This window comes from Panulirus ornatus, chromosome 66 (assembly GCF_036320965.1).
Source record: "Panulirus ornatus isolate Po-2019 chromosome 66, ASM3632096v1, whole genome shotgun sequence".
NCBI classification, from domain to species: Eukaryota; Metazoa; Arthropoda; class Malacostraca; order Decapoda; family Palinuridae; genus Panulirus; species Panulirus ornatus.
In genome coordinates this window covers 6,426,660-6,454,563 of record NC_092289.1, presented here as the reverse complement: position 1 = coordinate 6,454,563, position 27,904 = coordinate 6,426,660, and the positions used below count along the sequence as shown (strand labels likewise).

Sequence of the window (27,904 nt, the reverse complement as noted above, 5' to 3'; positions counted from 1 at the left end):
ACGGTGAAGTGAAGATATATATGGGGGTAGGGGAGAAAGAATACTTCCCACGTATTCCCTGTGTGTCATAGAAGGCGACTAAAAGCGGAGGGAGCGGGGGGGCTGGAAATACTCCCCTCTCGTTTTTGATTTTCCAAAAGAAGGAACAGAGAAGGGGGCCAAGTGAGGATATACCCTCAAAGGCTCAGTCCTCTGTTCTTAACGCTACCACGCTAACGCAGGAAATGGCGAATAGTATAAAAAAAAGTATATATATATATATATATATATATATATATATATATATATATATATATATATATATATCCTCAAACATAGGATATGATAAACTAAAGTACTCACCGTTTTTATCTCTTTCCATTGGTGATTGTTGCATATATATCTCTTCACGGTGAAGTGAAGATATATATGGGGGTAGGGGAGAAAGAATACTTCCCACGTATTCCCTGTGTGTCATAGAAGGCGACTAAAAGCGGAGGGAGCGGGGGGGCTGGAAATACTCCCCTCTCGTTTTTGATTTTCCAAAAGAAGGAACAGAGAAGGGGGCCAAGTGAGGATATACCCTCAAAGGCTCAGTCCTCTGTTCTTAACGCTACCACGCTAACGCAGGAAATGGCGAATAGTATAAAAAAAAGTATATATATATATATATATATATATATATATATATATATATATATATATATATATATATATATTGTACCAAGAACCTAGCCTTAATGTAGTATACATTTGCCCTGCCCACGTGTGAGTAGAGAGACACATCTCTTGTGAGAGACAATCATCTCTGTGAGAGACAGTGGGTGAACGAGTATGTCTGCACTCGTGTGGTCGCTCCACCTACCTCCTCACCTTCTCCAACTCATGCCTGACGAGCTGCTGCTGCTGCTGTGTCGAGCTGCGCCTCTCTCTATCTCGTGCAGAGTTTGGCTGTGTGGTGTGTCGGGCAGGCACCACCACGTCGTGTGCCCACGGTAATCATCAGCCTTCATATGTTTGGCCCCAGAGGTGAGGTTCAGCCCCCTCGCCAGGCACAGACAGACAGGCCTCATCCTCCAGGTGTTGTGTGTGTGTGTGTGTGTGTGGAGCGGAGACGACCCACCACACGCATGGCCAGGTAGCGGTGGTCATAGGTTTATATAACCTGCGATTGAGTTATGTCTCTTGTATACCCAGGAGGCATGTTCCCCCTGGCCTGGTGAGGTGTTCGGCAGTGGTCAGGTCCTCTTCCCCTGGAGAGGTGCTTGTCAGTGGTCAGGTTCCTCGTTAACCTGGTCAGGTGTTCAACAATGGTCAGGTACTCCCGTTGGCGTGGTTAGGTGTTCAACAGTGGTCAGGTCCTCCACCTGGCATGGTTGGGTGTTCAACAATGGTCAGGTCCTCCCCCTGGCATGGTCGGGTGTTCTACAATGGTCAGGTCCTCCCCCTGGCGTGGTCGAGTATTCATCATTGAGGTGGGCGATCACCGTCAGTGCCCGAGGTGTGTGTGTGTGTGTGTGTGTGTGTGTGTGTGTGTGTGTGTGTGTTATGCCACACCCTGCACACCCGAGACAATGGCATCACATGTGAAGGCGCGGTGTCGTCCCGCGGGGCGCGACAATGAGAGGACCTTTGGTTTATAAGGAAACTGTCTTGCATCACCGTCCCTCACCACCACCACCGCTACCATGATGTAATGCTTTTATATACTTGAGACGTCGAGATCTACGTATGTTGTGGGGGGGGGGGGGTGTGTTCCTGGCGGCCCCGTGTATAATGATGACGTGAAGGGCTGGTTCAGGCCAGCTTGAGCTGAGGAGGATGAGGGAGGAGGGAGGGGGTGGGCAAAGCTTGAGCTGAGGAGGAGGTGGGGGGCAAAAGACAAGGTCATGGGGGGAGGGGTTTGGGTGTCAGAGCAGCTTGAGAGCTGAGTCAGAGGATAGGGGGAAAGCTTTAGCTGTGGAGTGGCCAGCTTCAGCCGAGGAGGAGGTGAAGGGCTGGTTCAGGCCAGCTTGAGCTGAGGAGGAGGAGGGAGGGGGTGGGCAAAAGACAAGGTCATGGGGGGGGGGGTTAGGTGTCAGAGCAGCTTGAGAGCTGAGTCAGAGGATAGGGGGGAAAGCTTTAGCTGTGGAGTGGCCAGCTTGAGCTGAGGAGGAGGTGAAGGGCTGGTTCAGGCCAGCTTGAGCTGAGGAGGAGGAGGGAGGAGGTGGGCAAAAGACAAGGTCATGGGGGGAGGGGTTAGGTGTCAGAGCAGCTTGAGAGCTGAGTCAGAGGATAGGGGGGAAAGCTTTAGCTGTGGGACTGGCCAGCTTGAGCCGAGGAGGAGGGATGGGAAAACAAGCTTAAGCTGAGGTAGGATGGAGTGTTAGGTGGCCCAAACACACACACACACACACACACACACACACACACACACACACACACACACACACACACACACACACACACACTTAGGGATGACAGAGAAACACTTGAATCTCTTTGAACAAATTTTTCTGGGGATTAGTTTACGACAATTATCAGAACGCTTGAGACTGGAATATGCACAGGTCGGTGTACAGAGGAGGTCAATGGACAGCGTGGGGGTCAGTGGACAGAAGGGGTCAGTGGACAGAGGAGATCAGTGGACAGAGGGGGGTCAGTGGACAGAGGAGGTCAGTGGACAGAGGGGGGGTCAGTGGACAGAGGGAGGTCAGTGGACAGAGGAGGTCAGTGGACAGAGGAGGTCAGTGGACAGAGGGGGGGGTTACTGTACAGAGGAGATCAGTGTGTGCAGAGGTCAGTGTACAGGGGTAGTCAGTGTACAGGGGAGGTCAATGAACAGAGGGTGTCAGTGTACAAGGGAATTCGGTGTACAGGGGTAGTCAGTGTACAGGGGAGGTCGATGTACAGAGGGGGGGTTGTGTGTACAGAGGGGGGGGTTGTGTGTACAGGTGGGAGGATGGGGGTCAGCGAGGCAGGGCAGGGCAGGGCAGGGTGCCATATAAGGACTTCCCCCCCGCCAGACTGGTCTGTTTACCCCTTGATTAAATCCCCAGCCGACTCCCCCAGCCACACCTGGGGGGGGGGGGTTGATGGTCTCGTATCACAGGTGTAGCGTCTCTGGATCAGTCGATTATCTCATCATGAGAGACATTCCTGGGTGTAGTGTCTCTTGCACAGTCGATTATCTCATCAGGAGAGACATTCCTGGGTGTAGTGTCTCGCACAGTCGATTATCTCATCATGAGAGACATTCCTGGGTGTAGTGTCTCGCACAGTCGATTATCTCATCATGAGAGACATTCCTGGGTGTAGTGTCTCGCACAGTCGATTATCTCATCATGAGAGACATTCCTGGGTGTAGTGTCTCGCACAGTCGATTATCTCATCATGAGAGACATTCCTGGGTGTAGTGTCTCGCACAGTCGATTATCTCATCATAAGAGACATTCCTGGGTGTAGCGTCTCTTGATCAGTCGAATATCTCATCAGGAGAGACATTCCTGGGTGTAGTGAGGTGCAGCAGGGAGCAGGGTACTTGTGAGCGCCCCAGCAGGGTGAGGGGCACGTGTGAAAGGTAGGTTAGTGACAGGGGTAATTGTGGTGGCTACAGCAGTGACAGGGGTGAGTGTGAGAAGTGCTCAAATGATAAGACTGGGTGTGAGAAGTGATAGGACGAGTGTGAGAAATACCATAGAGATAAGGGTGATTGCGAGAGGAGCTGTAGAGATAAGATGAGAGGGGAGGAGATGAGCCATCACTTGCCATCAAGAGATGTGTTGACTTACGTGGGTTCGATCCCCAGGCGGCCCGTGCAAGCAGAGAGGCTGACCCACAAGACTGTTGCCCTCCGCTGCTGCAGTGCGTCACAGTCCTTTGGTTGATCTGATCATTTTTCTCAACCCTTCGTCCAGTTCTCCTTCAGGAGGTGTTGCTAGCTGTGCCCCCCATCTTCCTCTACGCGTACTCACATTTAAGTACCTTCTCATTATGCTTCTCAGAATACTTGTAGATTTCATTGCTCTATTTAAGCCTCATATGGGACTTTTAAGTCTGGTAACCACATTGTTTACCCAGTGACTGCTGCCCCATGCATGGATTATCAGATAATTCCTCTGAGATTAAAAGAGTCGCGACTCATAATCTTTTCATGGAAGTTCATGTCTTCTGTTTCTTCAGTTCCGCTCCTAAGGGACGTATTTTCTAGGTCCTCCCCAGCTTGTTTGTTTTCGTCTGTATGGCCGGCGACCACCGTAACACAATTTGTGATCCTTATGTACAAAATGAACGGATTTCCGTCTCTCGTTGTAAAGGTTCACTGTATCATACCGCTCATTATTTGGTTCGGTGGTCCGTCCCATTAGGCCACTGGGGGGGAGTGTTGGTCTGTCCCATGTGAACCAGTGGAGGGAGTGAATTGTGTGGATTCCTGGCATCTTGAATTGTTTTATGTTGCGAACCATCGCAGTCATCATGTTTATAAAGATATTTAGCGCAAACCCTGAAAAGAAAATGAAAGTGTGTAATATGGGCTAACTGAGGACGCCTATCACCATAGCATCATATTTGAATTAGGAACCCCCGAAGGAACGTCTGCAGACTTCCGTTTTCTACTTTAAATTTTCTCTTGGTTCCAAACTCTTTCATCCATATTCCTAGTTTATCTTTCTTCGCCGCTGTATCTAGTGTTATTCTTTAGTTATGTTTGCCAAAAATGCTTTTAAGCAAAGCTAATGAAAACGATGTACATTCAGCTTGCCTGCGTCTTTTAAAGAAATGCTTTTGAGGTGAAGTGAAATTCGAATTTGTGGATGCTTACCTGGCACAGGACACATGACCTTCGTCTTTGTGTTTATAAAATTGATCAAGTGTTCCAGTACGTCTTGTTTTCACGACTTTTTCGTAGACTTGACTCTCGTATGATAACATTTTACCAGGTCTGTAATGCTGTGGAGTGAGATTAAATCCTCCATTGTGTCTTGTCGGTACATATGCCATTCTCCGACTCTGGGCTAAGTAATTTCGTCCTTTGCTTTGCCATATCTATTCTACTGTGGTCGATTTTTTTTAGTTCAATGTCTGGAATTCCATCAGGTTCTGGCGCCAGGTAACAATATTATTTTTGTCTCTTGCTTTTTGATAATGTCATGGTCTTGATTTAACATCTGTATTGACACTGTCATCACAGTGAATAACTGTTTCATGAGCCATCATTATTTTTTCTCTCGTACTGAACACTGGTTTATGACCAATGGTTTATGCTGGTCATTTACCGTCTTTCATATTTCCGTATATAATTTTTTCCCGCTTTATGAAGACCAATATCAGTTTTTTCGATACATTATTGATTTATAAGAATAAATTACTGATTCTTTTGCATCGATTGTTAAGTCCTCTACCCACATTTGGCCTTTGTTGTGATGTTCCATCATTTCTTTGTCAGCATTTCTTATTTTTGTTCACTCCAGTTCTTCTAATATTTTTCTCTGCTTATTACAGACGTTTTTGTTCGTTTTCAATGCTCTTTTTGTACTCTTTTTTGGCCATTATTTTTTGTCTGCCATTTTTTTTATCTATGGGTAACTTTCGCGTCACTTTTATCTTCCTTTTTTAAGCGTTTCTGATCCTGTAATTGTTTGTCATAATTCTCTCTTACGTGGAGTTATGTGTTGCTCTTGCTCCCTGATGATCTCATTCCAATTTGTATGTCTCTGATTGTCGGCCATTAGCCTCTTTCCAGGGAGTTACTCTGTAGAATTGGAGGTGTCAGGTTGTGTTTGCAATTGCTGTGTTATGTGTATGTTAAGAGAGAAAGAGAGAGAATGGATTAACTCTCTAGAGAAATATATTAAGATAGAACTTTGTGAATGGCAAGCTTATGTCAAACTTCTCCCTGCCTTTGTTTTCTGAGGAATATATTCTGGAGGCAGTCAATGGCAGGTCCAAAGGAGTGGGGGAAGGTCTGTGATCTCCGCCCACCTTCAGTGTGTGTTCGCTCACACTAGTGGGAGTCGGTCGGTCGGTCGGTGGCGTGACTCGGGCAGCCAGGCTGAGCTCACCGCTTGTCCTGGGTGTTTTACGTTCGCTTGGCATGGCTGTACGTCCATCTCAAGAGAGGTGACTGGCAAGATAAGACAGGTTGTGTGGATATCTACAGGTACTGTACAGTTACATGTAGTTTATCTTTTGAGTTTCGGGTGTATAGAATTGTACGTGTTGTGTGTAGTGTTTAGGGGTACGTGCTACAGTTGACAGTTTTGTAAGTCTACAGCGTCTCAGGGGAAGGGGATTACAGGTGTTAAGAAGATTACATGTTGAATACAGTGTCTAGGGGGACGGGGTACAGGTGTTCAGAGGTCTACATGTTGTATACAGGGTCTAAGGGGACGGGGTACAGGTTTTGAGACATCTACATGTTGTATACAGTTTAAGGAGATGGGGTACAGGTGTTGAGACATCTACATGTTGTATACAGTTGAAGGGGATGGGGTACAGGTGTTGAGAGGTCTACATGTATACAGTGTCAAGGGGGACAGGTGTTGACTTATACCAGTGGAATCGGAGTAAAACAAGTGATGGTGGCAGGAGATGTGTGTGTGTGAGGTGTGGAGGAGGAACAAAGAACTTGCGTGACGAGCGCTTCCCTTAGGGCTGTCTTGTCCCAGTATGTGGAGTTTCCTTGTAGGTGGAGTGTCCCAGTAGGTGGAGTGTCCCTGTAGGTGGAGTGTCCCTGAAGGTGGTGTGTCCCTGTAGGTGGAGTGTCCCAGTATGTGGAGTGTCCCTGAAGGTGGTGTGTCCCTGTAGGTGGAGTGTCCCTGTAGGTGGAGTGTCCCAGTATGTGGAGTTTCCCTGTAGGTGGAGTGTCCCTGTAGGTGGAGTGTCCCTGAAGGTGGTGTGTCCCTGTAGGTGGAGTGTCCCTGAAGGTGGTGTGTCCCTGTAGGTGGAGTGTCCCTGTAGGTGGAGTGTCCCAGTATGTGGAGTGTCCCTGAAGGTGGTGTGTCCCTGTAGGTGGAGTGTCCCTGTAGGTGGAGTGTCCCAGTATGTGGAGTTTCCCTATAGGTGGTGTGTCCCTGTAGGTGGAGTGTCCCAGTATGTGGAGTGTCCCTATAGGTGGAGTGTCCCTGTAGGTGGAGTGTCCCTGTAGGTGGTGTGTCCCTGTAGGTGGAGTGTCCCAGTAGGTGGAGTGTCCCTGAAGGTGGTGTGTCCCTGTAGGTGGAGTGGTCCTGGTGATGCCCTTAAGATAGCGTATCCCCCTGCAGGTGGCGATCCTGTGCTTGTTCCTGTAGGTGGTGTGTGTGCTGCAGGTGGTAGGAGGTCCCCCTGCAAGGAGCTTGTCCTTGCGGACGGTGCGCGCGCCCGCCCGCCCGGGTATGCAGGAGGCTGGGGGCGAGGTCACTGGAGGAGAGTGCAGGTGGTTCGACCAGGACACGTCACCTGTGGTGGCGCGTTAATGATCCAGGTGAGTAGGTGGCTACAGCCAGTAGGTGACCCGTCGCTGAGGTCATGGTGGCGTGCTGCCGGACTGGGTGGAGAGGTCCCCTCCGCTGAGGTGGATGGACATGACGTGTTGCTGGTCTGGGTGGAGAGGTCCCCTCCGCTGAGGTGGATGGACGTTGTTATGCAGCTGGTGTTGGTGGAGAGGTCCCCTCCGCTGGGGTGGATTGACGTGTTATGCAGCTGGTCTGGGCTGGAGAGGTCCCCTCCGCTGAGGTGGATGAACATGACGTGCTGCTGGTCTGGGTGGAGAGGTCTCCTCCGCTGAGGTGGATGGACGGTGGCGTGCAGCTGGTCTGGGGATGAGTGTGACGCTAAAGCTGTCTCATCACTTCGTCACCACCTCTGTGTATCACCACATCCACCTAACCTCTCCTTCCTGCTCGTTGACCCCTTTCTTGGCTGCTCTGGCAGCGCTCAGGAAGGGAGCCACGTCCACCGGGCGGGGCTGCAGGACAAGTAGTGTTGTAATGTCTTTTGTTCGTATGGGGTGAGTATTCGTGAGTAAGTGCGAGTGTTCAGTGTCTTCTTCACTGTACCGTGTTGCATCCTGGGTGCGTGAGGGTCTTGTGATATGTAGGAGAGATGATGTGTGGTGTCCGGAGCACAGGTGAAACATGTTAACTCGTACTTGTCTAGGGCGTGTGGTTTCAGGTCAGTGTATGTCCAGTGGAGTGGAGTTTAGGATTGGGTAAGGAGGTGTTGGGGGCCGTTCTATAGTGTTTGGTGAGACACAACAGTGTAAATCTGTTTTATTACTGTTGTTTATTGGGGGGAGGCGAATGTGCTTTTAATTTCTGCTTGAAGGTTGGCTATGGGGTGATGTGGGTGGCAATGGCCTAGTGCTTCTACCAAGATCTAGGCGCTGAGCTTTTTGGGAAACTGAAATGTTTTGTTTCGTTGTGCACATTGTGTTTGTGTGTGTGTGTGGTGTGGTGTGTGTTTGGTGTGTGTGTGTGTGTGTGTGTGGTTGCTGAGCTGACTGATTATTCTGGGTTTTCTATTTTGTGTGGTTGTCTGCTTGTTAGTGTTAGCTCTCGAGAGAATGGACGGCGGCAGGTGAGGCGTAGTTTAGTCTGGAGCGGACGAATTGTCTGTAGAGCATGTTAAAGTATTCTGTTTCTTGTTCCAAAGTTGGTGCCATGTAAGTGTTCTGAGGACTTACTTTTTTTGTCTAGTAATGGCTTTTGTGTTGAGGTTCGTGGTGTGGGAAGTAATGGTCTTGTGTGTGACGCATGTGACACCTAGTATGGCCGGGTTTATGTGGAATGGGACTTCATCTTTCAGGGTTACAGGAGGCTGGTGTTTGGATTCATGTCTCTCTGGGGTCTCGAGGGTGGGACGCGATTTCTCTGGGGGTGTATGTTGCTATTGTGACTTGGGTTAACCATTGTTTTAACTGTTCGATGTGGTGGTGCATGTTTCTTGTGTAGTGTCAAATGCCCAGTCGTCTGTTCTTAACGCTACCTCGCTAACGCGGGAAATGGCGAATAGTTTAAAAGAAAGAAAAAGATATATATATATATATATATATATATATATATATATATATATATATATATATATATATATATATATATATATATATATATATATATATATATATTGTCTTTTATGTGCAAATATGTTCTTATGCATTGTCATTGTTTAAGATTTGAACAGGAATGGCGCTGCTTATAAGTTGCTACACTAGTGTTGCTTATTGTTTTCATCATCTTATTTTTCTACGTATTAAGATTGTAGTGTCCACAGTGGCCGCCAGGGGTGTGGAATGAGTGGGCGCGTCGGATGCGCTGTGGGCGTGCGTCTTAGATTTATTTTCTGAGCATTTTCCTTGTGATGTACAAACTCTCGTTAATGGTTTGTTATTTCAAATTAATCTTTTGTTATCGAAATAGAACAAGTTCAATCAGATTTGTTAATAAGACTAAGAGAAAAAAAGAATCGGAAATAGAATCGGGATTGTAAAATTCTCAGAAACAGAGACGATCAATGGTATCCAGGTCACTGGCTACACACCTCCAATATAAACGTAATATAAACCAAGAAATTACATTGACAGCACGAGACCAGTAAGCCAGGTTTGGCATGGACGTCGCCGTCTGTCCAAACAAGGACACGACAATGTCTAAACTGCTGAATAGAAATCAGTTAGGCTGTGCGTGGTGGCTTCCTGGTCCGCGCCCTCTCGCTGTGCGCGCGGGCTCTGCCGCTGCCAATTTTCTGCAAGCGAAGGCCTTTTTTTTTTTTTTTTTCCTCCATCGCTGTTCTTCCTTTGGTTTATATAAGCATGACAATGTGGGGCGCAGGAGGCGCGTCGTGATTTAGGGCGTTTCATTGCAGCACACGAGCCAGAAACCTGACTCAGAATATTGATGGTGGAGACTGGGTTGGGTGGTGGTGGCAACTCGCGATGAAAATAATGAATGGAAAATTTGAGCTTTTCGTGAATATATAGAAGACCAGTGCTATACCAGTGGATGAACGAGGGAGGACGAGGTTATTAATGATGATATACCATTCTTCTATAGACTTAGAAATCTTGAGGTGTTATAGAAAAGAAAAATGAATGGAGAAACGTTTTTAAAAGATGCATACGTAATGGTAGACAGTTATATGGGACGTGCTCAGAAATGGGGCAGTTTCTTCTTCTGTTCCAGGCGCTCTCACCAACAAAGGGAAATGGCGAACATTCTTAAAAAGAAACCCTACTCGTATTAATGGCGCTTCCTTTTACAAGGGAAATGGCGAACATTTCTAAAAGATTCTACTCGTATTAATGAAATAATGTCTGGTAAAGATCATTATTAATGTACCATTACTGTATTATATTATTCACAGTATTGTTTGCACTAGGCATTTAAGTCCTTTTTTATCTCATTATATCACAAAATTCGGTGTTCAGGCGCCATTGAGATAACAGGCTGCAAAATTGACAGGAGGTCTATTTTCAATGGAGTCCTACTTCACTTATGTGTTGATCTGATGATAATGACGTCATACTTCACTTATGTGTTGATCTGATGATAATGACGTCATACTTCACTTATGTGTTGATCTGATGATAATGACGTCATACTTCACTTATGTGTTGATCTGATGATAATGACGTCTTACTTCACTTATGTGTTGATCTGATGATAATGACGTCTTACTTCACTTATGTGTTGATCTGATGATAATGACGTCTTACTTCACTTATGTATTGAACTGATGATAATGACGTCTTACTTCACTTATGTGTTGATCTGATGATAATGACGTCTTACTTCACTTATGTGTTGATCTGATGATAATGACGTCTTACTTCACTTATGTGTTGATCTGATGAAAATGACGTCATACTTCACTTATGTGTTGATCTGATGATAATGACGTCTTACTTCACTTATGTGTTGATCTGATGATAATGACGTCATACTTCACTTATGTGTTGATCTGATGATAATGACGTCTTACTTCACTTATGTATTGATCTGATGATAATGACGTCTTACTTCACTTATGTGTTGATCTGATGATAATGACGTCTTACTTCACTTATGTGTTGATCTGATGATAATGACGTCTTACTTCACTTATGTGTTGATCTGATGATAATGACGTCTTACTTCACTTATGTATTGATCTGATGATAATGACGTCTTACTTCACTTATGTGTTGATCTGATGATAATGACGTCTTACTTCACTTATGTATTGAACTGATGATAATGACGTCATACTTCACTTATGTATTGATCTGATGATAATGACGTCTTACTTCACTTATGTGTTGATCTGATGATAATGACGTCTTACTTCACTTATGTGTTGATCTGATGATAATGACGTCTTACTTCACTTATGTGTTGATCTGATGATAATGACGTCATACTTCACTTATGTGTTGATCTGATGATAATGACGTCATACTTCACTTATGTGTTGATCTGATGATAATGACGTCATACTTCACTTATGTGTTGATCTGATGATAATGACGTCTTACTTCACTTATGTGTTGATCTGATGATAATGACGTCATACTTCACTTATGTGTTGATCTGATGATAATGACGTCATACTTCACTTATGTGTTGATCTGATGATAATGACGTCTTACTTCACTTATGTATTGATCTGATGATAATGACGTCTTACTTCACTTATGTGTTGATCTAATATGATTTTCGGTGAAGAAATGTTGTAAGAGTTTTAGACTGGTCGTGAATGTCAGACTTCATTTTCCTCGTCTTATTATAATCATCTGTTATGCCAGTTTTTGAATGATGTAACTTTGTGATGCGAATTCTAAACATTTGAATATCGCGGCTTTGGTATTGATAGTTATAATGAAGATGTATATCAAATCACAGTTGTTCATCAAACCACCATTAATGATGTATTTATTCGTCGACATGGATGTATTTTCTCGTTGGAACATATCATTTCCTCAGATTCAGGTAAAATAAGAAAACAATGCTTTCGTTTTTTAAAGCCATTTTGCAGTTTGATATCTGTCTCAAAATATGATTTTCCCAGATCATCGACCCCAGACCTCCCCCCTCCTTCCCCGGGCAGGTCCACGATCGTGGTGGGGGGGAAGTGTGTCACTCCCTCCCTCCCTTCCCCATTAAGCTATAATACAGTATATAGTAAACTCATACGATAATAATGCGACTGATATATTCATACAGTTACTCTCACCCTTTGAAATCCATCGAGAAAAAACAAATAAGTAAATGTGTAGCGACTTATGTTTGATTTACGTAAGTGACTCCTGAAATAACCTTGCCATTTTCTGCCCCTTTTCCCCAAACAATGGCCAGAGTTTATGATGGAATTTCCTCTGACAAGAAAAGTTCGTTTGTGTTATGGTATCAAATACCATGCATATATCTTTCTTTCAAACTATTCGCCATCTCCCGCATTAGCAAGGTAGCGTTAAGAACAGAGGACTGGGCCTCTAAGGGAATATCCTCACCATATATATATATATATATATATATATATATATATATATATATATATATATATATATATATATATATATATATAGATCGAGTCTCAAACTAAACTCACTTCTCAACCACATCTGTATTCAATTGTATGAGTGTTTTCCCTAGTTATAGGAAATGAATTTTAACACGTACATAACTCAGGAAAACAGCGGAGTTATCTGATGTGTTCTTCCCTAACACTCGTGTTATGATGATTGTCCCAGTTGGTGAGTTCATGATTCTTTTTTTGTTTGTTTGCTAAGACAGGCACACATAACTGAGGCCCCTAATCAAGGTCATCTCATTAACGCTACACACACACACACACACACACACACACACACACACACACACACACACATTATACGTATTCGTCATTGCCTGCAGTAGCGAGGTAGCGTAAGGAACAGATGACTGAGCCTTTGAGGGAAAAATCCTCACTTGGCCCCCTTCTCTGTTCCTTCTTTTGGAAAAGTAAAGCGGGAGGGGAGGATTTCCAGCCCCCGGTTCCCATCCCTTTTAGTCGCCTTCTACGACACGCAGGGAATAATTGGTCAGTATTCTTTCTCTCCTATACCCAGGGATATACATTCTATGCTGAGCCAGGTATCCATCTTATCAACCAATCGTAGGGGTGGATGAACAGCTGGGTTGACTGTGGACCGACCGCCGTTAACTAGGATTCGAAGCTATACGCTCGACCCTGGGCTGCGTGGTTATGAACGTTAACCACACCACGAAGGTTCATATTTCCACATCCTCCTACCTCTCGAAAGGTCAAGATTCGGGCCCCCCATCATAACCGGTCATTATTCCCTTCCTTGACCAGTTCCTGGACACATGTAGCCTGATCCTGTCCGTGAAACGGGCATCAGAGAGCTTAAAGTAAACGTTCACAATGGTTTTCTTGCTGGGCGAGTCATCTAAGAACGCCATCTGTGATATTTTCTTGTCCAGTTCTTCAGTGCTCTTTTCCCTGTCGGTGATGTTCATATTGTTCTCTTTTCCTATCCATTGAGACCCCGCAACCACTTTACGGGTCCTGGTGCCCTTAAAAAAAAACTTATAAGCTGTTTCCAGTGAACATTGTCGTGTTGTTTCCCCCATACAAGCATATTAAGTGAAGATAAACATCATGTTTATTACTTATTCCTCTGTATATCAATAGTTCTGAGTTGTCATCCAGATTTGGGTATTTTTTTTGTCGTTACAACTCAAAATGAATAGATTTTTCTCGCCCTTCATCAAAGATATGAATAATAGAGATACGCTACGCTGACACCCAGCTCAGCATGGCTCCTGTGTTATTTTGTTAGCCTAGCTTGGTCAGTGGATCCACTGTGATCGAATGCTTCAAACTTGGTCACGAAAAATCTCGAGTTTTCTGGCCATATTTCATGAAATGCTGAGGTTGATGAAGCTGAATGTAGTTATGTGCGCTTTAGGAAATTGGTGTTTTGAGGTTTTATTGTAAGACTACGAAACTTGGTTTAATAAAGGAAGGAAAGTACAGATAGCGATGGCTTATTCATCTATTTATTTACTTATGTTTCGTTGTTGTTTGTTTTAGAATATTTGAAGTTTCCACCTGAGTTGTGTGGAAAGTAGCCTAATTAAAATATTTGAAGTTTCCACCTGAATTGTGTGGAAAGGTAGCCTAATTAAAGAATATTTATTATAGTTTGGCGGTTGTTTAAAGTTTAATATTTTATTTCATATTTCTCTGTGTTCAAATATTCCATGTATTGTGGGCTTCCGGCGTTGCTTCCACTTTTAAGGTCCTTCATATCAAGTGACTTCAAACAAACAGTGTCTAGAAATTCCCGCTCGGGGCTCGCTTGTGGAAGACGTGGGAGGGAGCGCAGCCTTGAGCGGGTCATTCAGGTGTCGATTTCAGATGACGAAGGAAATGAACTGGTTAAGATGAATTAGTTGAATAAGATTAAGATAGTTAAGATATTTGGTGATTTCCCAGAGTAGTAGAGGAGGCCTCGAAAGAAACCAAAGATTGTAAGACCAACGCGTTAGAAAAGAATATGATAAAATAAGGATATGATATGGAAGTTCTTCGCTGTGAAGCGGAGTTGCGAAAGAGCGTTTAAGGGCCGCACCAATCCCAAGAAGATCTAAACTGGTCTGTTTAATGTATGCCGGCGTCAGGTTTAACCTGACTAAACAGTAAAATGTATTTAAAGGGAACTACATAAATGGATAGTGACTTGTTCTTCATCTATATGATCTTGACGACATGAAAATAACATATTAGGAATGATGCGACAGGATAGCTAGGCTGGGCTTATGAGAAATGAACGAATTATTATTATTATTATTATTATTATTATTATTATTATTATTATTATTATCATTATTATCCCAGTGTCAAGGAATTGAGAAAATTGGTGGAAGTGAAGTGTTTTAGATACGTAGGAGTAAACATAGCAGCGAATGGAACCATGGAAATGGGTCATAGGGTGGGTATGGGGTGATGGTTCTTGGAACTCTAGAGAAAGTATAAAATGACAGGTCGTTATTTGGGAGGGCAAAAATGGTATGTTTGAAGGTACAGTATTCCCAGTAATATTTTGTGGATGCGAGGCATGGGCTATAGATGATGTGCGGATGAGGGCGGATGTGTTGGACATTAAATGTTTGAGGGCATTAAGTGGCATGCTGTGCTTTGATCAAATAAGTAATAAAAGGGCAAGAAGGAGGCGTGGTGATAAAAAGTATGGTTGAGAGAGCAGAAGAGGGTGTGTTGAAATGGTTTGGACATATGGAGAGAATGAGTGAGGAAAGGTTGACCAAAAGGATGTATGTGTCAGGAGTGGAGAGAGCAAGAAGAAGCGTGAGACCAAATTGAAGATGGAAGGATAAAGGGAAAATCTTTTAGAGATCGGGGTCTGAAAATGCAGGAGGGTGAAAGTCGTGCACGAGTTAAGAGTGAATTGGAACGATGTGGTATACAGGGGTCGATGTGATGTCAGTGTAGTGAACCAGGTTATGTGAAGCAGGCCGGGGTAAACCATAGAGACGTCTGTGGCCTGGTTGTGAATAGGGAGGTGCAGTTTTGCTGCATTATACACGACCGTCAGCGAATGCGGCCCTTCGTTTGTTCCTGGCGATACTTTGCCAACGCGAGAAACGGCAATCAAGTACAGGGGGAAAGAGGAATTTCATATATATATATATATATATATATATATATATATATATATATATATATATATATATATATATATGTATGTATGTATATATATATGATTGGCAGTGCAGAGTCGTCAAAGAACTTATTCTAAAGGAGTATACCTTTCCCTGCTACAGGAAGTAGCGCAGCCTTTGGGTACGGGGACCTTTAGAAGGTACTAGGACCTTTTCATAGAAATCGGTCCAAGTTATAATGATAATAATAGTATCAAATATATAGTGTTTGCAGAAAACCTTGTCTGCCTCCCCGGACGTTTTCAGAGCTGATGTCACACTTACTTTTTAGTACTTTATATCTCCTTTGGTTTTGATTACCAGCAGCAGACGTTTGACCATGGAATTGGCAAGGTCTGTGTTCTGGGTCCATGGTGGTCTTGTTCCCCCTGAGCGAGGTCGAGGCACTGATGAGGTGTTACAGGAAGCAGCCGCTTGATCGTGCGTTCTGAGCGTTCAAAGTGCTCCTAGAAATCTCAGGTATACACACATTTCCCTGCTCTCAGGCAAGAATTCGTGCTTTCTCCTCTTTAGAAAGTTAAAAGCCAACCAACTTGAAGCACAGGTGAAAGAACTACAGCACCCAGAAGCGAAACTCCTAAAGTGAATTGGAAGCCTGCAATTTTAAAGCGAGTATCGTTTCCTCAAGATAGACTAAAGCACATTGAGACGGGTTGCTGGTGCTCACACCTATATAAACACTAAGACTCAGTGACTACGTATGTTCCATGATTTCACCGTGAGAGCGTCGTATGCTTGTACCTACGGTGAACCTTATCTGTGTACCGCCATTGAAAGTATATGTGGAGCGGACAATATTTGTTGTGGAGAGAGAGAGAGAGAGAGAGAGAGAGAGAGAGAGAGAGAGAGAGAGAGAGAGAGAGAGAGAGAGAGAGAGAGAGAGAGAGCATGCTCACGAATTTGTGTGCTCAAAGAAAGAATGCAGTGATTTGAATCACCACCTTTGATCTACCCTTGTCCGTATCTTTGTGTTAATTGCTTATGTTTTTTCGCTGTGTAATGAAATGTGTATGTATGTGGGTACGTGCTGTAGACGTTTGCTTTCTGATGTGTGCATGTAAAGACATGAACATGTTGTTACGCGGTGGTGTGCATGCTTATGGATATATTGATTCATGTGACTATATATACGAAATGACAGAGATATTCAAACATGACAACGTTCACAGCCTAGATTATACATTCTGCTCTTCCCCTTGTTATAATAATTATTATTGTAAAGCACTTCGGTGACAAACAATTTTGCTGCGTACATAAAAGTGCTGTTGACTGCTGTACAGGTTGGCTGGTTGGTTGATTGGTTGGTTGGGCCTATCATTCACCATGGTCAAGTTCAAGCTACAGCCACCAACCGAAAAATCTTTTAACACTCTCTTCGGGTTTTAAGGATAGTTCTAAAACCACATAATTCTCACTATACCCGTGGCCCATGAAGAAATCGGGTGTTATATACTGTAGAATATTTTACGTATTGTTGCCATCCATCGCTAGCCTAGCCTGCCGTGAGCGGCGGATTTAGAAAACGCACCATATTTTCCGCATGTATGCCTCCCGCACCCGTGTGTGCTGGGATTGTGACACGCTTGGAAAAGAGAAACATATATTAGAGCCATCAGCGTCCTTAATACGACTTTTAGAGTTTTCCGGTTGTGATGGGGTTGCACTGTTAGCAACGCACTCATCCAGATGGTTATAACTGGTTGTGGTGGAGATGATCGTGAGGACACGCACTCAGCCATGTACAAGTATACTCTAGGGTGAAAGTCGATTTAGAAGTGATCGTGATGAGAAACTGCCAGTTTTGAAACACTGTTCTTGCGAAGACAAGTCACATGAATGTGTCGCACGTATCGTCATGATCATGCTTTCATTCATCATTATCAAAGGAACAATTCATTGCGATGTCATTTTAAATTGTTCGAATATCTCGCGTGTGGTGTTCTGTGTGGGCGATTCCGTTAACCCTCTGGGTGAACAGTTCGCGTTCCAGGGACCGTGAACGAGTGCAGTAGTGGGCTAGAATGACGATTACCATCGTATATCTTACATTCTTTACATAACTCTCGTGTTATAAAAGACTTTGCTGACTGGAAAGGATGCGGAGGCCCAGTTTGGGATACTACTACTGGTCTCTGGACTTGGAGTGAATAGTATAAATGTTTACATGTCACAGATTATGTAAAGTCACTTGGTCTTTCAATTTATCAGTAACTTTGCACTGGGTGACTGTCACTGACTGTAAACCCTTTGAGGACTTCTAGTGGATACTTCAGTGGGTGGCCGTGATTGTGGGTGGAGGTCATGTAGAGAAAAGGTTAGTTCCCTCTATGCTATCGAGTTAGTGGAAGCAAGACGGTGGTACATGAGGTGGGTGGTTCATGTGTGTATCAGTCTAGAAGAGTCACGAGGCTGTAATGTCGCATTGGCTACGTGCTTCTCGGGGGAGTTGTGTGGATCACAGTGATCATGAAGAGCCTGGCGAGTGTGGCTGCACACAGTATTCAGGGGATCAGCTAAGTGATTAGCCAGGTGATCAGCTCGGTGATGACTCAGCCAGATCACTGACCAGCTTTATGGCGCGGGAGCCACGCATACCACCCAGCCTCTCGCCTTACCCGATAAACTTCTAACATGACTTTTAGATTTTTCATTTAACATCGTCGTCTCATTATGGATGACTCTGGTGTAGGGTTGCCTCTGTGCAGCGTCGGCTTAGACGAATCACTGTATCTTGCCCAGCATATTTTTAACCCTGATTCTTTCTAAGACTGTAAAAAAAAGACCTGAAGCCTTAAGAACCTTTGCCAAAGAGTCATGTCTAAACTTGGAATGACTTTGGAGCTTATTTCTAGGTATTTCCTTTAAACTTATTTTGATATATATATATATATATATATATATATATATATATATATATATATATATATATATATATATATATTGTGGCATTTTAGTAGGATAGTCATAGGGACCCCAGCCTATTACAGTGTAAGGCATTGTTGTGAGAGAATAGAGATGTTAGATGAAGTTAAAAGAATATAAACAACTGGTACGCTAATATCCTGACGAATGTATACGACACATAGAATGTTCTTCAGTGTGTCATGAGTCATCTTCTCTCTCCACAGCTAGACACGCGGCCCAAGACGGACATGATCACCACCGTCGTACCCCTCCACACCAGGTGAGTGTACCTTCCCTCCGTAACACACCAGTGGACGGACACGCCCAACCGCACCAAGGCGCTCTCTCTCTATACCCTCGTCAGCCTGGGCCACAACCCCACAACCCTCTCATACAGCGCGAGTGTTATGAACAGGTTTGTATCCCCATCGACCTGGCGCCCAGGCCACAACCTATAAAACCCCGCCTTACCGACGCTCAGGCAACCAGTAAGTACCGCCGGCCGCCTGCGGGTGGGGCGGCCGACGCGCCAGGCCAGGAAGGGGAACCTGGTGCAGCTTGCCTGGTGATCTATGCATGGTGTTAATTAATGTAACTAACACTCGTTTTTTGTTTTTAAGCTGCTCATTTACCAGTTGCCATTAATGTTTTATAATAAAGATGAATGAGTAATATACAAAGAAAATACTAATTAAAGAATAAGGGCACCACTTGGATTATTGCATGGCGTTGAGTGATGACTAATTGGCTGGCAAGTGTGAGGTTACCCGAGGCAGCATCCCCTCCATGTACGTTAAGTCAGTATGCGGTTATATTGATCGTCAAATTGTGCGCACATCAGTCAGTGATGTCTGCGTCAGATGTCATACCCGGGGATGAATGTCATCTGTTTGCCATCTGATTTTTTTTTTTTTTTCTGTAGGCACATTACACACTGCTTCATGGGCAGATAAGCCGTGGCCTCTCAGGGTATATATAGATAAGTTAATCATATAAGTACCAGTTGGTGTTTTACGCTGGTGTCGGCTAGGAGTGACATGGGAATTAGGAAAGCTCTAGGTAAACTCTTGGAAAGAAATTTGACCCAACTCAGACGAGTGGATGTGAAATCTTAGGTTATATAACTCAAGATGGTTAAAGCAGTGGAGCAGTATAGATTGGAATTGGAAGGATTCGATAAAGAATGAAAATGCGAGAGGATATGTGATCCGAAGGAAGTCATGAGAAAGACGCGTGTGTTAAAGTTTTAAGGTAAAATGGTTATAAGGAACGTGAAGTAGGTTATGGGTTAGTCAGGCAAATAGATAGCGGTGTAGATTATTATTATTTTGATGTTGGAGGCTCCAGTCTTGGACAAAAGTTTGGTACAAACAAAGGTTGGATGAAGGTACCAGAAGAGAGATTACGGAGTAACTGAACACTTGTGTCAGAACAGTGTGAATCGAGACTTGGTATGTAAAGTGAAGATTATTCATCCCTCATGAAAATTAATCGTCCCCCATATTATCATGTAAGTTTATCTTTCACTCTCTCAGGATGTGTATTATTTATTGTAAAAGTTTTATGTACCTGATGGACAATATGAGATTGTGAACGGAGTTAAAAGACAGTGTTTGTGATCATGTTTGTAATAAACACGTTATGATTATCATGAGTGATTTGTAATCTATGACATCAAATGTGGTGTCTTAAAGTAGGTTGTGTGTGTCTTAGCGAGTAATTGACTATATATATATATATATATATATATATATATATATATATATATATATATATATATATATATATGCACAGGAGGGTGAGAGGCGTGCAAGGAATAGAGTGAATTAGAAGGATGCGGCATACCGTGGTCGACGTGCTGTCAGTGGACTAAACCAGGGCATATGAAGCGTCTGGGGTAAACCATGGAAAGGTATGCGGGGCCTGGATGTGGAAAGGGAGATGTGGTTTTGGTGCATTACACATGACAGCTAGAGACTGAGTGTGAACGAATGTGGCCTTTTTCTCTGCATTCCTGGCGCTACATCGCTTAAGCACGGGAGAGCGATGCTGTTATCGTGTCTGGCGGGCTAGCGACAGGAATGGATGAAGGCAAGCGAGTATGAATAAGCAAATGTGTATGTATGTAATGTCTGCGTATGTTTATGTATATATGTTGATACGTATATGTATGTATATGTGCGTGTGTAGGCGCTTATGTATATGTGTACATGAGTGGATGGGCCATTCTTCGTCTATTTCCTGGCGCTGTCTCGCTGACGCGGGAAACAGCAATTATATATAATGAAATATTCTTTTCTTTTCTTTCATACTATTCGCCATTTCCCGCATTAGCGAGGTAGCGTTAAGAACAGAGGACTGGGCCTTAGAGGGAATATCCTCACCTGGCCCCCTTCTCTGTTCCTTCTTTTGGAAAATTAGAAAAAAAAAAAACGAGAGGGGAGGATTTCCAGCCACCCGCTCCCTCCCCTTTTAGTCGCCTTCTACGACACGCAGGGAATACGTGGGAAGTATTCTGTCTCCCCTATCCCCAGGGATATATATATATATATATATATATATATATATATATATATATATATATATGTGTGTGTGTGTGTGTGTGTATGTGGTGTTACCAGACTCGGCCTGTTCAAGGTTACTCCGTAAGTGAAGCGTCACCTCTGGCAAGGCTGTATTATCAAGGTGTACAATCTTATCAAAGAACTTCTCACGTCAATGGAGTCTCCATTTCCCTATTACTGGAAGTAGCGCAGCCTTTGGCTGCAAGAGCCTTTAAAAAAAGGTCCTGGGTAACACCAGGACTCTTAACTAAGAATTAGTCTTGGGGTATATATCATTCTCTGGCTGTCGTGTGTAATGCACCGAAAACACTGTTTCCTTTAGGGTAAGGAAGAAAGAATTTTGCCTCCGTGTTCACTGTGACGTAGAATGAGAGTACGAGGGGCGGAAGCCGAGGGCTGGTACCCGATCCCGCCCCTCATCTTGTATTTCAGTTTCTTTTATATATATATATATATGTATATATATATATATATATATATATATATATTATTTATATATATAGCGTGACAGTAGGAATATTCTGAGCAGACGATTGTTATATATTTGTACCTATTAGAAATTATTCATATATATATTTTTTTTGATTATTTATTTTCACGAAGGACCAGCACACTCATTAACTATCCATCAACCTGTGGATGTAATTCTAGGGCGAGAGGATCACCCATATTATATAAAGGTCTGAGGTCGGAAGTCGTCTGCACGCATTGAATCGTTTACACCATTAAGGTCTGGCTGGAATGCATGAGGGTGAATATATTATCTCAACCAGAAAGGAATTCTTCGTTGGGGTATGGGTAGAGGATATAACCTCTGACACAGCAACTTCTTCTTGTGAGTACGAGAAAATACCTTTGTCATCCTGAACCCAAGATGAGGAACGTACTAAATTATTCATTTCAAACAACTATGATAAACCAGTAATCGTATCAGAGGCAGGGAAACTCCATGTTGATGTTTTCTAAAGAGGTGAGCCATGGTTCGTCTTCAGATGACCCCATTCTTTTGAACAAAAAGGGGTTAAGAAACTGAATGTGGCGGCCAATAGGGTAGTTGTGTGGGCGGGCGACAGGGAGCAGCACCGGCCGGCCAGTGCAGGGATCGATGGTCGTGTTGTTGACACTGTGAGTGCTGCTACACGTGCGTGTTTTGTGGCCTTGCACGCCTTCCATCTTGCTTTTCGGTTCCATAGCACCATATTGCATGACAGGTAAGACTCGTGACATACATAGGCCCCAGACTTTGCCAGAAAGAAAATAAGAACTATTATTGAACGTTGTCTTCGTTCCGCCCACCTTCCGCCCCGTTCATCCAGCCACCCCCGCTCCGGAAATGACAGCTTTTCCTTTTGATAATGTCATTTAGACTGTCAGGAAATCCATATTTTATCCGCCACGTTCTCAGGTCAATGGTTTGCGTCTTGTCTGCCTCTTCCTGGGTAGTTGAGTGTGGAGGCGGCGTGCGTTGGTGTGACGTGAGGAGAGGCTCAACAAGTTGTTTAGTGGGGAGGTAACGGGGGAGGTGTACACATGAGACCGGGGGGAGAGGACATAGCCATAGGGGAGTTAACATTGATGGAGGCTTTTATTAAACCACTTGAGGCATTTCTTTCTGGTGTAGAAGTTGGAGAAGAGTAGGTGCATCTGAAGGAAGAACATTAGATAACTGGGGAAGTGTAGATATATCTATGACGAGTGGCAACGGAAAAGGTGAGGTGACAGGAAATGAACGTAGGAAAGTGTGGGGAAATAGATAGTGAAGGAGGTCAGGTAAATCCCACGGGAAGTGAAACGAGAGGGGAGCTAGTAGCAGAAACAGAAGGGAAAGTGGGAGAGGTTGTGAGAGATGGAAGAGAAGGTTGTGATCCCGAAAATAATAAGTAAAGGAAGGAATGGGGAGGGGTAATACAGCAGTTCTGAGATTTGAATTCACAAGGGAAGAAGGGGAAAATAATTACAAATGGAAGGGAAGTGAGCTGTTGAGTACTTGAAATGAAGGGGAAGTTGGGGAGCACAACTGGAAGAGGGAAGGAGTAAGAGAAATGGAATGCTGTAAGAAGGAATTGTAGCACTGAAAAAGGGAAGTGAGGATGGGAAGAGGATTGGATTATTTAAGTGGTATGCATTTGACCTACATCATCAGGAAGTAATTTTACAATAGATTAAATTGAGAAAGACATTAGATAATCAGGTGCTTTATTCCTCTTTGATAAAATGAAAAAAAATATTTTGATTTTTGTTTCCAATAAAGAGTAATTATTTACTTCTTGGGTGTGGGGAAATGAATTGCTAAATATCATTTATAAGATATTGCATTATTTTATTGCAAGTAGAATACAGTGACGTGCAGTATTTATTCATTCATATATTTATTTTTTTACTATCATTCTCATGTGACCATAGGGACTGGTACACCATTAGTGGGGAAGACTGAATATCTGGAAGTTTGCAGGATTAGTTTTAGATAAAAGTAGGTGAAGCTCTTCGTGAAATTCTCTGAACCTATGAGAACTACACTTAACCGACCCCCCCCCCCCCCCCAGCAATCGACATATCTTAAACCTTATTTTCGATTCTGTTTGAAAAATCTGCAATATGGTCTGTTGTGTACAAGCAGTTCCTGTGTGGTTTGTGTGCATTCAAAACATGAGGTCCAACACATAATCTTTATGTAGTGGTTAGTAAGACATTAGTAAAGATGGTGTACATCAACTACAGCATTGAAAAGCAAAGTGAATGTTGGCTACTGGATTAAGTTAGGTGAGGTTTGCATAGGTTTATTTAATTTCAAGTGTGTTCCATCTGCTTTAACATTAACCCCACGTTTGCCTTGATCAGTGATTATGAAGTTCAAGAGCACCACCAGGATCACTTGGGAATATTAATGTTATTATGTAGTGAAAGTGTACTGTATTTAGAGTAGAATGAGAATAGGGAAGCATGATCTGGAATAGTCTTTTTTTTATGTGCATAATGTTCATAGTGTGGAGCATTATGTTTTGCCCTTTAAATGATATCAGGAATTTTGTTGTTTTATCTGATTGTATAATGTGAAGGGTTACAAATATCAGAGAAATTATTGGTTTAATTAATGGAAAATAGATGGTGCTGTGTATAATCAGCTGAACCAGTGAATACCTAATGTAATCTTACAGCAGCCAAGATTAACATAATTTTCGTTTGATTGTTTAACAGTTTTGTTAACAAAACTCACCAAAAATAGTTTTGGATTATTTTGTTTTGTTGTACTATGTTAGTTTTGTATGTAGATAATACATTAAAAGTTTTGGAGCTTAATTTCATTCAGCAGTGACATGTAAAGAAATAGTGGTGACTTACTTTTGTCAGGAATCATGATTATCAAGGAATATATGAGGTTAATTTATGTAAATATAAGTTAACCATTGTAAAATCAGGTCTTTAGAACCTATGAAACCATGTCCAACCTCCAGTTGATTTGATTTTCAATATTGAATTTGAAATATGCATCAGACACCCATGATTATAAAACCATCTTCTAACAAATGTCAGCACTGCCACCAAATTTTTCGTAAGAGCAGTAATTTCTTGCGATCCCCAAAAGGAGACCGCATTAGTGTTAGTATGTTTATCTTATGAGTATTTGCTGCTTATGGAGCTCAGTTGAGGTTTTCCTTGGTTTTGTTGATATTTCATTTTTAACCATATTCTTTTTTTTTTTCATATTTGTGTGTCATAACTTTCATTAGTAAGGTAGCACCTGGAACAAAGAAAGGACACTTATTTGCTTATGTCCATTTTCTAGCTGTCATGTGTAATAAATCAAATGCAGAGTCCCTGTCCATGCCCAAGCCCCAGAGACCTTTCCTTGATTTCCCCTGAACCATTCATATGTCCTAGATCAGCCCATTAGCAACCCCAGTAACTTGGTGTCTTTCTTTCCAGCCTTTCATATCATCATCAATGTCCCCCTTCTCCTTGATCCCTCCACTTCTAATGAGTATATCCTCTTTGTCTCTCCTCATTCATCTCTACATTTGAGAACCATTTCAGCACACCCTACACAGCTTTCTCTAAAGAACTTCACTTACTACCACAACTCTCTCACAATTTCATTCTTACTCAGTTAACCCTGCTGACACCACATATTGCCCTTGTGCATTTAATTCCCAACACAATGACCCTCTTTATTACTTTTGCAAGTCAGACCCACGACTTGCTTACATACAACACTGTACAGACTACTATACCATCAAACTTTCCCATCTTTACCCTCACAAACAATGATTTCTATATCCATTTGCTCCTTAATGCACCCAGGACCTTTGTCCTCTTACCCCCCTATAACCCTCACATACAGTGGTTTCTATATCCATTTGCTCCGTAATGCACCCAGGACCTTTATCCCCTTACCCCCTATGTTTCACTTCAGCCACCATAGTTCCATCCATGACAATATCCTCAACCAGGTGTCTTAAGTAACCCCAGTTCCTCCAGGGCTCTCCATTTAAACTCAAACTGAACTGTCTCGTTGCCCTGCTAAACCTCATTATCTTACTTTTATTCACATTTTCCCAGTTTCCCCAAGTCATGCACCCTCCTAAACTCAAGACACCAGTTTTTGCAGTCTCACACAAGTCTACCCCAGAACTGTATCATCTGCAGACAACTTCCAGCTCATGTTTCAAACTGCAAACCTACCCCTCCCTGCAAAATCCTCCCATTTGCCTCCCTCACAATTCCATGTTATTTTTTCCATACTTGGTTGCTGAAGGGGTTTCTGCAGCTTCAGGGCTGCACTACTTGGAAAATGATGGACTCTTTTGGAATGAGATAATAATACAACCTTGCCTAGGATGAATTTTCACTCTCAGCATAACCAGAAGCAGGCAGGGTCCAGTAACAACCCACCCTATCCATAAACAGGTTAAACAGCAGGGTGCAGCCCTTCTTTCACGTGACATTACTTACCCTCTTTTTTCCTATCTGACACACTTTCCTATCTTGGTGAAAACTCTTAGCTGCTCTAGATAGTAGTCTTTCCATATATTTTGTAGTACCATCCTTAAAGCATTTCTCCAGATTTTCAAATGCCATATGAAAATCCTTTTCTTTCTAATGTTACTTCTCACAAATTCTTCAAAGCAAAAACCTGGTCCAAACATCCTCTACTCTTGGAGCCACATTCTTCCTTGTACTTTCCACCTCTCTCTCAATTTCCTTGCCCCAATACAACTTTTATCAACTATACATGGACCTCTGTAATTTAGATATCTTGTCTTCATACAGTGGTATTAAACAGGTATTCTGCCAATCCTTAGGCACATCACTTTGAACCATCCTGACAGACCAATTAGTAACATTTTCACCCCCTTCCTTGAGAAACTAAGTTGCATTCCCATCCACTTATTATGCTTTGCCACACCTTATCTTAGGTAAAGCGATCACCAAACCATTTACCATGATTAAGCAACCCCACATTCTCCTAGATATTCATAGCCTTCACCACTGTCACCTATTTAATATAGCATAGAATATAAAGCTCCATATCATGCTATTCAGCTTTTAGTATGTTCTTTAAACATTACACTACTATTGCAGAACAAAGTCCCTCAATATCCAAAGCTAATTTCAGCACATCACTGGGTAGTTTACCTTCATTGTTAATGTGGAAATATACCATACAGACAACAATTTCATCATACCCACTGCCCAAAAATGTAGATATGCAGACAACTTAGTGTTAATATATTCCCTAGGATGAATGGAATAAAACTCGAGTTAAACAATGTTATACAGATGTGGGGAAGTTTCTTTTCAAGTAGAGGTGATTAACATTGCAATCTTACCGTCATACATTGTTTTTGCAAAAATTATGAATACCTATACCTTCAGAAACTGGTTAGTCATGTTTTCCATCAGTTCAGGTTTTTACTAGATAAGTGCAAGGAAAAATAACTGTTCAGTATACATTAACTTCCATGTTTCATTCCAGTGTCTGAAGTATATACTGTACTGCAGTTGGGGATGGGACAGTATGATAAGATGTAATTGCAGGATTTTCCCTTGTGTTCTCTCATTTGAAATTCCATGCTGGCATATTTCACAAATGCATGGTTTTTTTTCCTCTCTGTTTCTTGTTGGGAGTTGTAACTTGAGGCAATTTAGGATGGGGAGAGAGCCCTCTTCCTGTTCTGTGTTTACCTCCACCACTTAGACTAGAAATAGGAATATACAAATAAATTATAAGCAGATAACGTAGACATTAGCCTTCTATTCTCATGAGAGAGAGAGAGAGAGAGAGAGATAGTGGCATGATTCAACAAGCGAGTTAATGGGCTGAGCACTATGCAGTATCTTGCCATTCATCAAGATCTTGTTGGTTCTCTCTCTCTCTCTCTCTCTCTCTCTCTCTCTCTCTCTCTCTCTCTCTCTCTCTCTCAGGACATTGGAGCCTTCGGTATGAAAGTAAAATATTTAAAAGATGTTTCATGTCTCCTTTTGTGAAGTGCAAGAAATACTGAAGAACTTTGGACACTTCTTTTATTAAGGTCCGTGAAGAATAGTGAAAGTGTCAAGTTCAAGAAAAAAACTATCCATAGCTGGTACAAAAAATGACTAAAAGTGTCTTTGAATAATACTTGGATATTGCCAGCATTATGTTCTGGTGAAAAGAATCTTGCAGTGATTTGTATACCCTGAAAATGTGTACAGCGTTACCATCTTTTTAATTTACTGGCCCAGGTTCTGTCTCTACTCAGCCATTTGTTCATTCTTTAGTTGGTCGGTAGATGGGTATGA

General features: G+C 42.8%; 1 protein-coding gene across 1 annotated transcript in view; it reads left to right on the top strand.

Annotated features, from left to right (window-relative positions):
* The window catches only part of LOC139746926 (uncharacterized), a 210,077-nt gene that overhangs the window by 94,973 nt on the left and 87,200 nt on the right, over window positions 1-27,904 (top strand). The window contains 1 exon segment of the mRNA XM_071658611.1: window positions 18,785-18,840. Within this exon segment, the coding sequence (XP_071514712.1) occupies window positions 18,785-18,840 (56 nt within the window).